This window comes from Dermacentor variabilis, chromosome 4 (genome assembly GCF_050947875.1).
Source record: "Dermacentor variabilis isolate Ectoservices chromosome 4, ASM5094787v1, whole genome shotgun sequence".
Taxonomy (NCBI): domain Eukaryota; kingdom Metazoa; phylum Arthropoda; class Arachnida; order Ixodida; family Ixodidae; genus Dermacentor; species Dermacentor variabilis.
This window is the reverse complement of record NC_134571.1, coordinates 118,195,693-118,208,354: the sequence shown is the minus strand read 5'-3', so window position 1 is coordinate 118,208,354 and position 12,662 is coordinate 118,195,693. Positions and strand designations below refer to the sequence as shown.

The following is a 12,662-nucleotide window of genomic DNA, read 5'->3' as shown; positions in this document are numbered from 1 at the left end:
GCAGTCACGATCATTAGTGCGCATTGTATATTCACTGCGCTTGCCAGCTCAAAATGGCCAGACTGAGCGAGGGTCTCTTTAAGAGGAAATGCAGCAGTTGGAATGTATATGCGGCGAAGCTTTGTGTGAGTTCTAAAGAGTCGAAACATGACGTTGTGTTATTGAACGTCCGCACAAAGTGACATGGAAGGCTTTATTCAGGGATTGCAGAGAGGCTAATGCAGTGCCGCCGCCACGGATGCGTGAAGGCGAGCTTTCTGGTTTTCTTTCCCCCGCACGACCGTCACCGTGGAGGCATAGCCATCTGGTGGCGGTGCAAGGAGCCCAGTGGCGAGCGCACTCCGCTGTGACTGGTTGGTCTAAAGCCCCTCCATCCACGCGCCACCGCCGCTTTCTGGTTGGCGGAAACCTGGTCGGCGGAAACGTGTATGGAGGGGCTTTAGGTTGGTCTATTCTGCAAGGGTCGCAGCGACAGCCAGGTCGCAGCACCCACGGTCACGAAACCCCATCTAGGTTCGCAAATAAAAGCTTCGCTTTTAAAATGCAGTTGGCAGCCCATGTAATGCGTAGGGCAGATCACCGGTGAACCATTAGCGTTGCAGAATGGGTCCTAAGAAAATAGGAGCGCAGTCGATGACGGCAGAAAATTGGGGTGGTGAAATTAGCAAATTTGCAGGCGCAAGTTGGAATCGGCTAGCGCAAGAGAGAAGAAATTGGAGATCGCTGGGAGACGTCTTCGTCCTGCAAGGGACATAAAAATAGGCTAATAAGGATGAATAACCTGGCAGAAAATTAGGTAGGGTGGTGAAATAAGCAAATTTGCAGGTGGAAGTTGGAATCAGCTAGTGCGAAATAGAAGTAATTGGAGATCGCTGGGAGACGCCTTCGTGCTGCAAAGGACATAAATATAGGCTGATAAGGATGAATAACCTGGCAGAAAATTAGGTGGGGTGGTGAAATAGGCAAATTTGCAGGTCGAAGTTGGAATCAGCTAGCGCGAGAAAGAAGTAATTGGAGATCGCTGGGAGACGCCTTCGTGCTGCAGAGGACATAAAAATAGGCTAATAAGGATGAATAACCTGGCAGAAAATTAGGTGGGGTGGTGAAATAAGCGAATTTGCAGGTGGAAGTTGGAATCAGCTAGTGCGAGACAGAAGTGATTGGAGATCGCTGGGAGACGCCTTCGTCCTGCAAAGGACATAAAAATAGACTGATAAGGATGAATTAATGTGGGAAAGGGAATTGCCGCTGGTGGGAGCTTGACCTGCATGTGACGAGAGTTAAGGCGCGTCTTTAGTCCGACGTTACTGGCGCGCGGGCAAGCGTCGTCCGACGCCGGGCGCCTCGGAGTGCATTGGCCGCGTCCGGTTACGTTGGCTGCACCAGTGCGTCAAACCATCGGTCAAACTATAGACACTGTTGTTTTCGCCAATGTAATGTAATGTGTACACGCGCTCACGTCATGTCAGACTATATTTAGACCATAAAAATTGGGGCTACCTTCTGGTCTTCCTAACTTCAAAACAAACCGTGCAGTTTAGCGTCCCAAAGCAACACACTATCTACATCGTATAGCAGATGGCTAACCTGGCCTTCTTTATCATGCACACAAATGAAAGTATAACAAGCAATTTTTTTTTCGCCTTTGTTGTGTTTCGCCCCTGTCGGGAATTGAACCTGAGACCACGTGCTCAGCAGCACAACGCGTTGGCGACTTACACCACGGCGGGCAACGTATCCCATCATTCATGTTTTGATCACAGTCTGTCGAGAAGCTCATCAGATGCTGCGACCGTCAACGCCCGCTGGGGCATGCGACAAAATCCTTTGCCATGACCTCCATTAAGCGTACCAGGGAATGGGTGATGTGATAAGGACTTCCTACCCGTTTGCCTCTTATCGGTTCTGGCGGCATTCGGGAATCTTAGTTTGTCCGTAATCTTCTTAAGGTTTGCAAATTACAGGAGCCTTGGATGGAAGTAGCAAAGTTGGTAGCGGCATTTTTGTCGCATTTTGTACATTTATGCTAAACGCTGTTTGTCGCGTCACGATTATTCTCAAAAAAAAAAAAAAATGGCCGTAACAGCACGGAACGTAACTGATTATACAACGCTTTACGTCACGGCAGTGAAGGCGGATATTTAGGCAACTGCTGTGTTAGTTCTGCATTCTCACTCGTTAGACAGTGCGTCACCCGATGTCGCTAAGAGCGTTGTTTCTGCAAGTTGGTGCCATGCACCTGACCTGGTACCTGGTACACTTACCAAGCAATACGGTTACGCACATGCTGCAACTTTCTATTAGGGAGTTTTTTTTTTCTTGTCCATAAGGGTAGCTGCGCTTGCTGAACACCAGGTTACAGAAAGGTAAGCGCCAACGATGGTGGCGTCATCTGGTAGTGCACTTTAACAAGAGGCACCATATACATATTATTGCGGTAACCAAATATGTAAATTTTCAGCAGTGACATATTAGTTAACGTGCAGACTTTGTTCCTTCCACAAGAACACCTATGTAACATCTGTCTAACACATTGGGGTTGGATAATGTGTCACAAGATGTCACCGCAAGCGTTGTTGCTACAATTCATGTATTTTGTAACCACGGCTCATTTCAGATTTCGTAACTTTGCAACAGCCATGCGATGTACGCGCAATGCATATAAGCTTACAAAATTTGCAAAGGGCACATACTTCAATGAACGTCATCTCATGAAATCTTCCCGCAGGACCCTGCAGAGATCGACATGAACCCTCTGGTGTTGCGGATCAAGAGAGGAGTGAACGTCAAGGTAGTGCCCATCTAGAAATGCATGCAGCTGCCTTCGTCCCATCGTGTAAATAGATCTCAAACAGCTCATTTCGCTAGTGTGCGCCTGAACTCATCTGTAATATATACAATGTTCATATACGAGTGTTTCTGCTTCTCATTATATTATTCCGTTCCAATAAACTGGGTGTTCTCAACAATGCTGTTCCTACTCCGTGAATGCATTCACAGTAAGGACATTCAGGCACGGAATCAACTACATATAATCAAGGTGAGTCTGTTCAACCGTGCTATCTTTGCTAGTGTGTGGCAAAATAGCAAGTTCGTTGGAAGCGAAATTTGCTGCAATATGAAACTTAACATTGAGGTAGCAGTACATAATTTCTGTATATGCACCTTGTACTGGCCGGAAAATGCTATGGCATTTACATTTACCATTCCAGTGTCGCCGCAGCGGCCGCTCGGGATGCGATGGAAATGAGATGTTATTGCTAACGACAACGACCCACGCTTCATTACTCGTCCGAATGTTAAGCACTGGGCTTTAACATGCTCAAGCGCAAGAATTTTCACAGTTCTAGCAAAGATGTCTAATTATACATATGCGCAGCATCTAAACTTCTGAAGTTTTCAGATCTCTCACACCTTTGCCGCGACATAATTCATCAGTGTCATCACAGCAAATGTTTATAGCGTCAGTCCCATTTATTGCTGCCAGCTCTCGCTAGGCTGCGTGTTCTGGACGATTCCACGTGAAATGAAACATGCATATCCACATGATATTTTTGTTTTGTCTGGCTTTTTCTTGTCATGTAGGAATATCCAAGCTGCAGGAATCCAAAAATCTTATTCCCAAAAAGCGCTCCCAACAAGCCAAAAAATAATTGAAGGTTGTGGCGCAAGCATCCCCCTACGTTTATCAGAATATTTTGAGATTCCACAGCCGAATTAAATGCAAACTAAAAAAAATTGGGTAAAAAAATTTTCCTGCTCCTTTTAATGTGCCTCACGGTAAATTATTTCCATGCGTTTTCTTTAGGAAAGAAAATTCAAAAAAATCCAAAAATGGCCCAAATCAGTAAAATTTTGTAACTTTGATGCGTCTTGGTTCATTTTCTATTTCACACACAAATTTGAAAAGTCTCAAGCATAGAATGTTCTCTGCAACATTTATGCAATATATTATCTTCCTACATGACATATAAGAAAAAAGTCTAAAAGTTGCACGTTTTTCCCAAAAGAAAACTCATTTTCAAGAATAAAATAATATATTCGGCTCATTCGTGAAAAAATATTCAATGGAAGTCCGCTTATGTCGGGCAAAACGTGGGTGTGATGTTTCCTCACTTGCTTTATTCACAATATGTAACAGGCCAAAGTGGCCCCTGTTGAGTGTGCTGGCTTCAGTACCTTTGCTGGTTGTCTTATCAGGGGCATTGTATGCAAATCTAGTTCTACTTTCTTTGCTGCTAAAGAACTTCGATCTGGCAGCTTGTTTTAAACCAAAAATGTATTGTCACATTTTATTTGTGTAAAGTTGTGAGGGGGTGGACTTCTCCCACCCTCTAAAGTGCTAATGTGTACGGAGTTTGCAGTACAACCTCTGTGGGCATCGCACTTATGCCTCCAATATTCGCTTATGCTTCCAACAGCATGCGAGACACCACGAGTGCATGCTGTGGCAGACTCTGCCAAAACCCATCTGGTTCACACAGTAAATTACTTGTAAGCGGCACCGGGGCAAGCCAATCCGTAAGCGACCGAGCGCTTCCATTATCAGGTGCGCCATTATGGAGGTGCTACTTAAAATGCCTACTCCCCATCCCGCACGTGCAATCGATACCGGAACCTTCTTCGGCACCACCACGCATCACTCACGCTATGCCTATTCCAAAAAATTATCCGAGTCAATTCCCGAGCCGTTTATTTCATTTTCCGTTATCGCATGTTTTCCGCATCCCTCACAGGTAACATCTTCCCATCTTACCTCGACCGTCACCTCTGCATTTCAGCTGTCTGTAGAAGTGCAGTGCGGCATGACTGAGCCAAAGGCTCCTGAAGTTGCCTAATTTTTTGTTTTGTCAGCCCCTTGCTGACGCGCTTTCCCACGCCAAGAACAGCAGGGGTCACTGGTGGCGCCAGACGTACACTGTCCTTCGATAACGAGTGTGGCTCACGTTTTCACAGTGAAAAGCTTTAAACAGCCTTGTTCATAAAACATGAAACCGTGACACATTCTGGAGGCTCACTCACGACAGCAACGCAGAAAAAGCGACAGAATAGTGCGGTGCCATTCAGTATAAACGTTTCAAGTCTAGCCGTTCACTACACACAATGCATGCGGCTCTCAGCTCGGTACGAGTATTATGTCCCAATTGTTTACGCGTTCACAAGAAGACTGCTAAGAAAAAAATTTCCTATTGCGTAAACATTTTGGATGTTGCCTCCCTCTGGAGGCCAATGCAAGAGGATAAGGATATTTGCGACGACGATGTCTGCCAGCATTGCCTTACGCGCCTCAAGGAAATCCTGTCTTCATCTAGCGACACCCACGATGAAGCAGACAAGGCATTCCTTCAGGAAGAAGGAATTGATGACTTGAACAGGTCCGATGTCTCACCGTTGAAGCCACCATCTTCCATTCACAAACGCAGCAGTCCTTCTTATGGAAACAGAAAACGGGCCGAGATTGAAAGCATCGTGGTGACAAAGATAAGCGCAACTTTAAGCCCTGCACACGGAAGTGTCAGTACACCTGAAGCTTCTTTGACAGAATGTCATGCATGCGCTGGCTGGTTTAATAACTTGAAGCAAGCAGACAAGACTTCAAGGTCCTATCGACAGCGCTGCCGTCTCCTAACCATCATGCCACCAAATGTTGATAACGCGTTCAAGCAATCCCAGCTGTCGCAGCATACATGCTCAGGAAGGACCAAAATTGGCACAAGAAGCATGGAATGCAGACAGATTTTGGTCCGTATACGAGGACAACGTTAAGCTCATCAGATGTACAAACTGTACTCAAGTACTTCACCAAGGTTGAACTTGGGTGCTCTCAGCAGAGCCTGAACAAGGACGTTGTGTCAGTCATCAGGAACGGCGAGGGAGAGTACGTCTCAAAGCTGGTTATGGCACATTCTATCCGTGATATCATAAGAAGCCAACACTGACACCAAGGACAACATAGGGGAAATTACTTGTGCTTAATAAATGAACTGAAGAAACAATAAATTAATGTAAATTAAAGTGGATGAAATTAAAGTGCCCGTTATAAAAGCGAAATGTGTGACAACCTTCCGCTAATCTTCATCATATCGCCAACCAGCGAGTGTTAAAAAAAGAGCAGCGGAAACGCATGCACGGTGGCATCCTTCCTATGCGCACTCCTGTGAGCACTGAACGAGCGAGAAAGAGGCGGTCTCCCTTCAAGCGATTGGTAACGAGATAGCCATCAGTTTTGCAAGTGCAAGAAGCCGAAACCGCCACCCACCCGCACGTACACCAATGCACGGGCGGTACTATATACGGACGTGCGGGAGCAAACCACCGCTAAAACGAACCATGCAATGAAAACAGAGAGGGAGGCGTGCGAAAAAAATTCCCTGTATTCCCATGTGGCGGCAGCACGACAGAAAAGAAAAAAGTTAGGAAATGGGCGCGCTTTTTAAACGTACAGACGGCGCCTGAAATATATGGCATCGACCATTTTCAGACTTGTTTGTGGCACTGTATATTTACGTCATTGACCCTCAAAGGGTTCAGATATTCTTGAAGTTGGCTGGAGAACAAGGGCTCTGCTCTGGTATACATGCATACTTATCAATGGTTCCCAAAGTGGCATAAATTTGTCAGCACAAGTTAAATACACACAATGCTTGGAAGGAAAGTCTGAACTGAGGGACCCAAAAATGCTGCTTTTGTTTTTTACACAAGTGCTCAGCATGTGCAACATTGTGGTACTTGATAGCCGGCCCCATCATTAACTGTTGAATAACTTCACACGCTGTTATAGAACTCTGTGCACCATGCACTGCAGTACGGACATGACAGAAAGTATCTCGGCTCAAGATGTGATAGACGGATGAATTTACATCAAACCCATTTTAAGCGACTGCCTGGAATGAAAAAGGAATTGTGTAATTGCACTAAGGAACACCTATTCTACAAGCAGACACATAGCCATCCTGAAGCACTGTGGCAGTTGCCACATAACCGATGCGCATGAAAAAAAAATGTGGAACCTTCAGTTGCATTTTTGAAGGAATGAAAGTTTACAGCTAGAGATTCGGACACAAAGGGGGAAGGCACAGAAAACTAGTACTCTCTGCAAAGCTAAAATATTACCTGAAGTTTAATGGCAAAATGAGTAAAAGATTATTAAATCACTGGAAACATAGCAAAACCTCGACAGTGGGGACCTGTAGATTTTCAGGACACCCAATGTTATTTCAGAACAAATATGCTTAAGACCTAGTGCAAGCAGTTCTGTAAATGCACATATGCAGCTGACACTAACATAGGGACATTTTTCAAAACCTGGACCCTCCCCAGAAATCCCTACTTGCGACTCAAGATGGACTTGGGTACATATTAGTGCCCACTTTTGATTATCAGCACAACCAATGTGCTTATTTGCTATTAATATCTGAACTTCAAGATCAAATACTTTCCCGGTGGGTTTTCTTTGATATTCAACACTTCCTCCCAGTCCAGTGAGGTACATATTACGAATTTTACACTGCGTTCCTATTCCCCTGCATAGGTTAGCAAAACCTATTACTCTTGGATTAACTATTTTTTTGCCATTTTCCGTCAGCATACATTATCAGGTACACAGCACTCGAACCCCCCCCCCACCCCCCCCCACACACACACACACACATGCGCGCGTGCTCAAAAGGGTGAACCATGTAGCAGTATGCACATAAATACCAGCCGACAGGGTTGAAAAAGCTTTTATTGTGAAGTTTTGCCAATTCATGAAATAGCTACATGACACACATGACCAAGGCTTTTGTTTTCGTAGTCTTTTTTTTCTTGGCTGAAAACGAACTTAACATGAAAAAAAAAAAGAATGTTATGGAATCACACATGCAATGTGGTGGTGGTAACTGCATGTCCTGCTTCCTCAGTCTTCCCACAGTCCATCGCAGGATGCCAGCAGCACAGCAGAGTGGCCAGCCCTCGGCCCTGCACAGTTGGGACGCCATGCTTGCACTATGCACACCGCTGTTGGCTCTCGAGCAAGCCAAGAAGACACATGCGATGCGAAGGCCAGTTGAGAATGCTTTTAAGCTGAGAGGCGTGTGAACAGCGCTCGGAGCAGGACGCAGCTCTCTGCTGGCAAGTCGATGCGAAGGTATCTGCAGTGGCCTGAAATGCAATAAAACGCCCTACCTGTCAACGCCTCTCCCGAGAGAGTGAGCGGCTTCCGGTAGACCTGCGCAAGCTGCGGGAGCGGCTACGGCTGCGGCTTCGGGAGTAACGTCTTCGAGGAGAGCGAGACCTGCAAGGACAATTCAGAAATTGAGGCACCCCCCCACATTTGCAAAACAGGCATAATCCTCTGCCTCGCCAGATAGCAATTACCTGATCCTCCCTTTAGGCATTCAGAGCTCATGCATCTGTCAAGCAGTACTTCCTAACAGGCGCTATTTAACATTATGCAAGTTCTGACAGCACCAGCCAAGGTCTTATCAGGCAAATTATCACCTTGCGACAGTTAACCTATCCTTGGACACCAATGCTTAAATTCCCTGCTTGAGAAACCCCATGCAATCAATGTGCAATATTCTAACCTCTGAATGAATGCGCTTCCCTTTCAGCAAGCCCAATCCAACACAATGTGATGCTTCGCTTATTAAGATCTTACATTACACATTATCAAACTCCCTCCACTTTGAAACCATCCACCACTGTGCTGCATACACAAACCTCAACACTAACAACCAACTGCTTCAGTGCCGTCAAGTGCAAAATGCTGTTCTCAGAACCCTGAAGTGTTAAACACATCAAGAACACTTGCCAAGCTACGCATAAAAAGTTCCAGCACGAGGCGGCAAATATAGAGCTAGGCAAACAGCTAAGCCTTCCTGCAAGCCGCTCTCTGCGAATAGCACTGCGCATCCTCCAATTCTGCACTAGGCCTGGCCCGCACCAAGCTACAAGAGAGGGTCACAGAAGGCGCCCCTTTGCAAGTCCTGCAACCCCCAGTGACGCGAGAATGACAGCAAACGGGTAACCTGTGCCAGTGGCAAAGAAGAGCGTTGAGCGCCGACCGGCCAGCTAGGCGAGCGGTGGCGAGCGAAGGGGGGCACGAGAAGGGAAGAAGGCGTCTGCCACCGAATGCGTTGCCATCCCCCTGCGGAAGTGTGTTGGTTGGGAAGAAGCTGTTGGCGCTGGCATTGCTGCCTCGATTTGCTCGCACAGGGGCGGCGTCCCGATGTTTTCTCTCTCTCTCAAGGGGGTGAGGGGGTTGGTGGCTCAGCCAGCCGCGTCGGCGGCAAACCCTTCCCGCGCAGCGAGATAGAAGTGTGGCGGTGGTTGTTGTTGACGAAGGAGAAAGGTGGTGGTGGTGGTAGGTTGGGTCACTTTAGTCCCTCGGGGGGCAGAGTTAGAGATGATGTCGCATGCCCTGTAAGGTGCCCCATCATGAAAATCATTACAGGAACCTGCACAGGAACGGCCCAGACACCAAACCCAGGCATCACGTGTGGCTACAGACCACACAGGGCCGTTCAGGAATTCAGAAAGACAGACAAATACAAATTAGCACACAAACCTTAAACATAGGCCTCTGTCAACAGTGCGTCTTAACGAAATGACGCGTGCTAGAGAGGATGTCACAATTGATTCATAGAACATACTGTTAGGCAACAAATAGAAAAAACAAGTCAAATACACCAGCGGCATAAATCCCAACTTTCAGCCTAATCGTTAAAAAATTTGTATGCGACTGCCTGGGCTTGGGTATGGCCTTTCTCACATTTACAATACACTAAAAAGGATAACAAAAACCATGTTCTTCATATCGCCCTTCCTCTAAGACTAGCAATCAACGGACATACCTCCCACCACCATTTCAAGCGTAAGCCTACAGACACAAAAGACAAGCAAAGAGGTGAAGAAACCGAAATGTGGTAATGCCAGTTTTGCAGTTCTAAGCAGTGACAAAATAGCACATGGACAGCACAGGCACACAGTCCGCCTGGAAGAAACCTACCTGGACCGTTTAGCTCCGTAACCTCCGTAGCTAGAAAAGCAAAAAGAAAAGAAAGGAAGGAACACTGATTTTGCATGCACTTTAATTGATCTAAATGCGAAGACTTCCTTGTACACATGGTGACATCATTCAAGTTCCTGTACAGGCTTAATCCATTAGTTCACCTTCCCTACACAAGCACCCAAATGAAGCAAAGAAAAAAAAAGTTCACTGAAGTTAACTGTTTCGAAAACTAAATCAACAAAGGCGAACAAAACCATGAAATCGCAGGCTGACTCGACGGCAAAAACAAGCTAGCAAACTTCAAAAATACAACGATAACATGCACCCTCTGCAATTAACTTCAACATCCATACCTAGCAAAAACCAGCACAGCCACAACTGTGAGAGCCCCTACAATTTCTGGACAGTCCGTCATGAGCTATTTTAGGCTAGCCAACATCAACACCGTCTCTAGCTGGTGGCCTAAAGAATCTATGTGGTGGGCTATGACAACTCGGGATAACGTACTGGCACAAAAACTAAAGTATCCTGAGGGACAAGTAATTTGTCCTCCAAGCTCCTCAAAAACTGCCACTTGCTCTCTATGGTCACGAGGCATTCAGATTTCGTAGAGGCTGAGAGAGCAACAGGAACTTACCGAGGTGGCGGTGCAGCTGGGCGCCTGCTAGCTCCACCACGGCGTGATCGGCCATGGGACATTTCCACCCTCACCCTTGTTCCACAAAGACGGCTGTTTTGAAGAAAACACCGAGATCCAGTTAGACTCAAATTATGTTACAGTATGCAAAACAGGTTTATCACTTGTGAGGTGTGCAAACAGTGGTCTAAAAATGTGCGCTGAGCCACAGCTGGAAATAAAATTGCCTCCAGCCTTACTCATGACGCTAAGAAAAAAAATAATTAAGAGAAGACTGGCGATTTAAAAACTGCAGGTCATCGGTGCGGTAAAGAAGTGCAGTCCAGCCCCACTCACCTGCCATCAAGAGCACGACAGGCATCTTCAGCGTCACGAGAGTCCTCGAACTCAACAAAAGCAAAGCCCGGAGGGTTGCGGGCCACCCAGACATTGCGCAAGGGGCCGAACTTGGTGAAGGCCGCCTCGATCTCGTGCTTGGCTGCCCCACTCCCCAGGTTACCCACATACACCTTGCAGTCAAGGCTCCACTCCCTGCGAGCAACAAGGGGACACACTTCAAATCTAAAGCAATATCAAGCATGTGAAAATCATCGCTGACAAGAGTCAACATTGCCTTGTGCCTGCATGGAATACATAACTGCGAATGAAAAATTTGTAAAAAATCCCAAGGTCATAACAAAAAAAAGAGCAGAAGATAGGCACGCATTTCTCTAGGCACACACACCTTTTGTGGGATACACAATTTAATGATGGTTTATCCTTAGACGTAGCATAGAAGCAGCAGCAAGCAGTAATCTTGCTATGGCCGACATGGCCTGCTCCAGATACTTTCTAAATAAACTCATTCAGTTGGCATATGATGTGGCGCCCCGTTAAAGAGTGCATTATTTTAGTAAGAATTCTTTAAACCAATCTTTCAGAATTTTTTTTTACTTTTAGCGAACAAGTTATTTTTCGTAAAACTCAACGCAACATCTTTAAAAGCGTGGAAAGAACGAGAATTCGTCAACTTTACGTTAAGTTCGGGAGTGTTGGCGGGTACGCCATACACATGTGCAATAACCGAAACTATTCAACGCGGTCTCTTGGCCTGTGCGCAATTTCCAGGTGCACCGGCCCAGCAAAGTAAACAGGAGTCGAACAGTTAACATTATCGCTTAATAGCGAGGCTGGTCGATTGAAAGCTGATCTTGCCAGCACCTAGATCACATTGCGGAAAGCGCACCACACGAACCGAATATGCACGTCGCTAGCACAACACCCAGAATGATATTTAAGGCGACTCAGCAATCACACGAAAATGATCTGAAATGGCAATGACAAATTTCACGTAGCTTACAGTGGAAAAGGGAACGAGCCTGTTTTCCGGTAGGACGAGTACAAGCGCGCGCGCTACGACGCAGCGTTCGTGGCGTTGCACAACTCTGCTAGCGAAATACTCGACTTGTTTGTAGAACACAGGTGGCATCGCGTCGTTGACGCCCGCATACACGTACCTACACACGTGCCCGCGCATGACCCGCGGAAGGCTCGGGTAACGGTAACAGCTTGCTCATGAAAGTCATGGTCGCCCGCCTACCGACACCCGAGAGTTAACTTCCCGCTATTAAACGCAACTCCTTTGACCTTCTAACTGCGCGTATTGTAGTGAAAACGACATTGTCTTTTTTTTTTTGCGCTGCGCAGTATTTCGCAGAGCGTGCCCACAGGGCACGGTCGAACGCACCGTAGATCGCAACGAGGCGTAGCTACAACTAGGCTTAGAACATTTTTTTGTGTACGCAAACCGGAGCACACCTCGCACCATTCCGTTTAATCAGAAATTAGCACACGCTATCGCCCCACATCAGGAAGGCATACGAAAGGTACTCACATTTCGTGAAATTGCGCCGTCCAGTACGTCCCCCGAGATTTCTAATGCGGCTTCCGGCCTTCTACTGCACCCACAGCGAACGACGCAATGCCAATGCCTTTCAAGCTTCTGGATGAACAGGAGGCCCCCTACTGGTGGCAGGTCAGCCAGTGAGACGC

The 12,662-nt window shown here is 46.6% G+C and overlaps 2 protein-coding genes across 5 annotated transcripts in view; one reads left to right on the top strand and one right to left on the bottom strand.

Annotated features, from left to right (window-relative positions):
* LOC142579681 (thromboxane-A synthase-like) overlaps positions 1–2,969 on the top strand; it is a 29,796-nt gene extending 26,827 nt beyond the window's left edge. Inside the window, exon 15 of the mRNA XM_075690134.1 lies at positions 2,729–2,969. Coding sequence (XP_075546249.1) covers positions 2,729–2,806 — 78 coding nt within the window. The 3' untranslated portion in view covers positions 2,807–2,969. The remainder of the gene's footprint in view (positions 1–2,728) is intronic.
* A 4,737-nt stretch (positions 2,970–7,706) lies between these two features.
* Positions 7,707–12,662, bottom strand: Rbp1 (RNA-binding protein 1). 4 transcript variants are annotated; one of them, XM_075690129.1, is made up of 6 exons: positions 12,505–12,662; positions 10,968–11,162; positions 10,632–10,724; positions 9,992–10,021; positions 8,167–8,275; positions 7,707–7,959 (listed from the first exon to the last, which is right to left on the bottom strand). In XM_075690129.1, coding segments are annotated over exons 1-5 (426 nt in total). In that variant the 5' UTR covers positions 12,507–12,662; the 3' UTR covers positions 7,707–7,959; positions 8,167–8,169. The 4 variants fall into 4 exon arrangements, with proteins under 4 accessions (XP_075546244.1, XP_075546245.1, XP_075546242.1 ...); XM_075690130.1 differs by lacking the exon at positions 9,992–10,021; XM_075690127.1 differs by lacking the exons at positions 7,707–7,959; positions 8,167–8,275 and adding an exon at positions 9,101–9,403.

What these genes read in the sequence shown, in the direction of transcription:
- Rbp1 (XM_075690127.1), bottom strand. An exon ending in TGTCGTGCTCTTGATGGCAG is followed by an intron (nt 10,725 to 10,967) that starts GTGAGTGGGGCT and finishes TCTTCAAAACAG; the next exon opens with CCGTCTTTGTGGAACAAGGG. An exon ending in CCAGCTGCACCGCCACCTCG is followed by an intron (nt 10,022 to 10,631) that starts GTAAGTTCCTGT and finishes TTGCTTTTCTAG; the next exon opens with CTACGGAGGTTACGGAGCTA.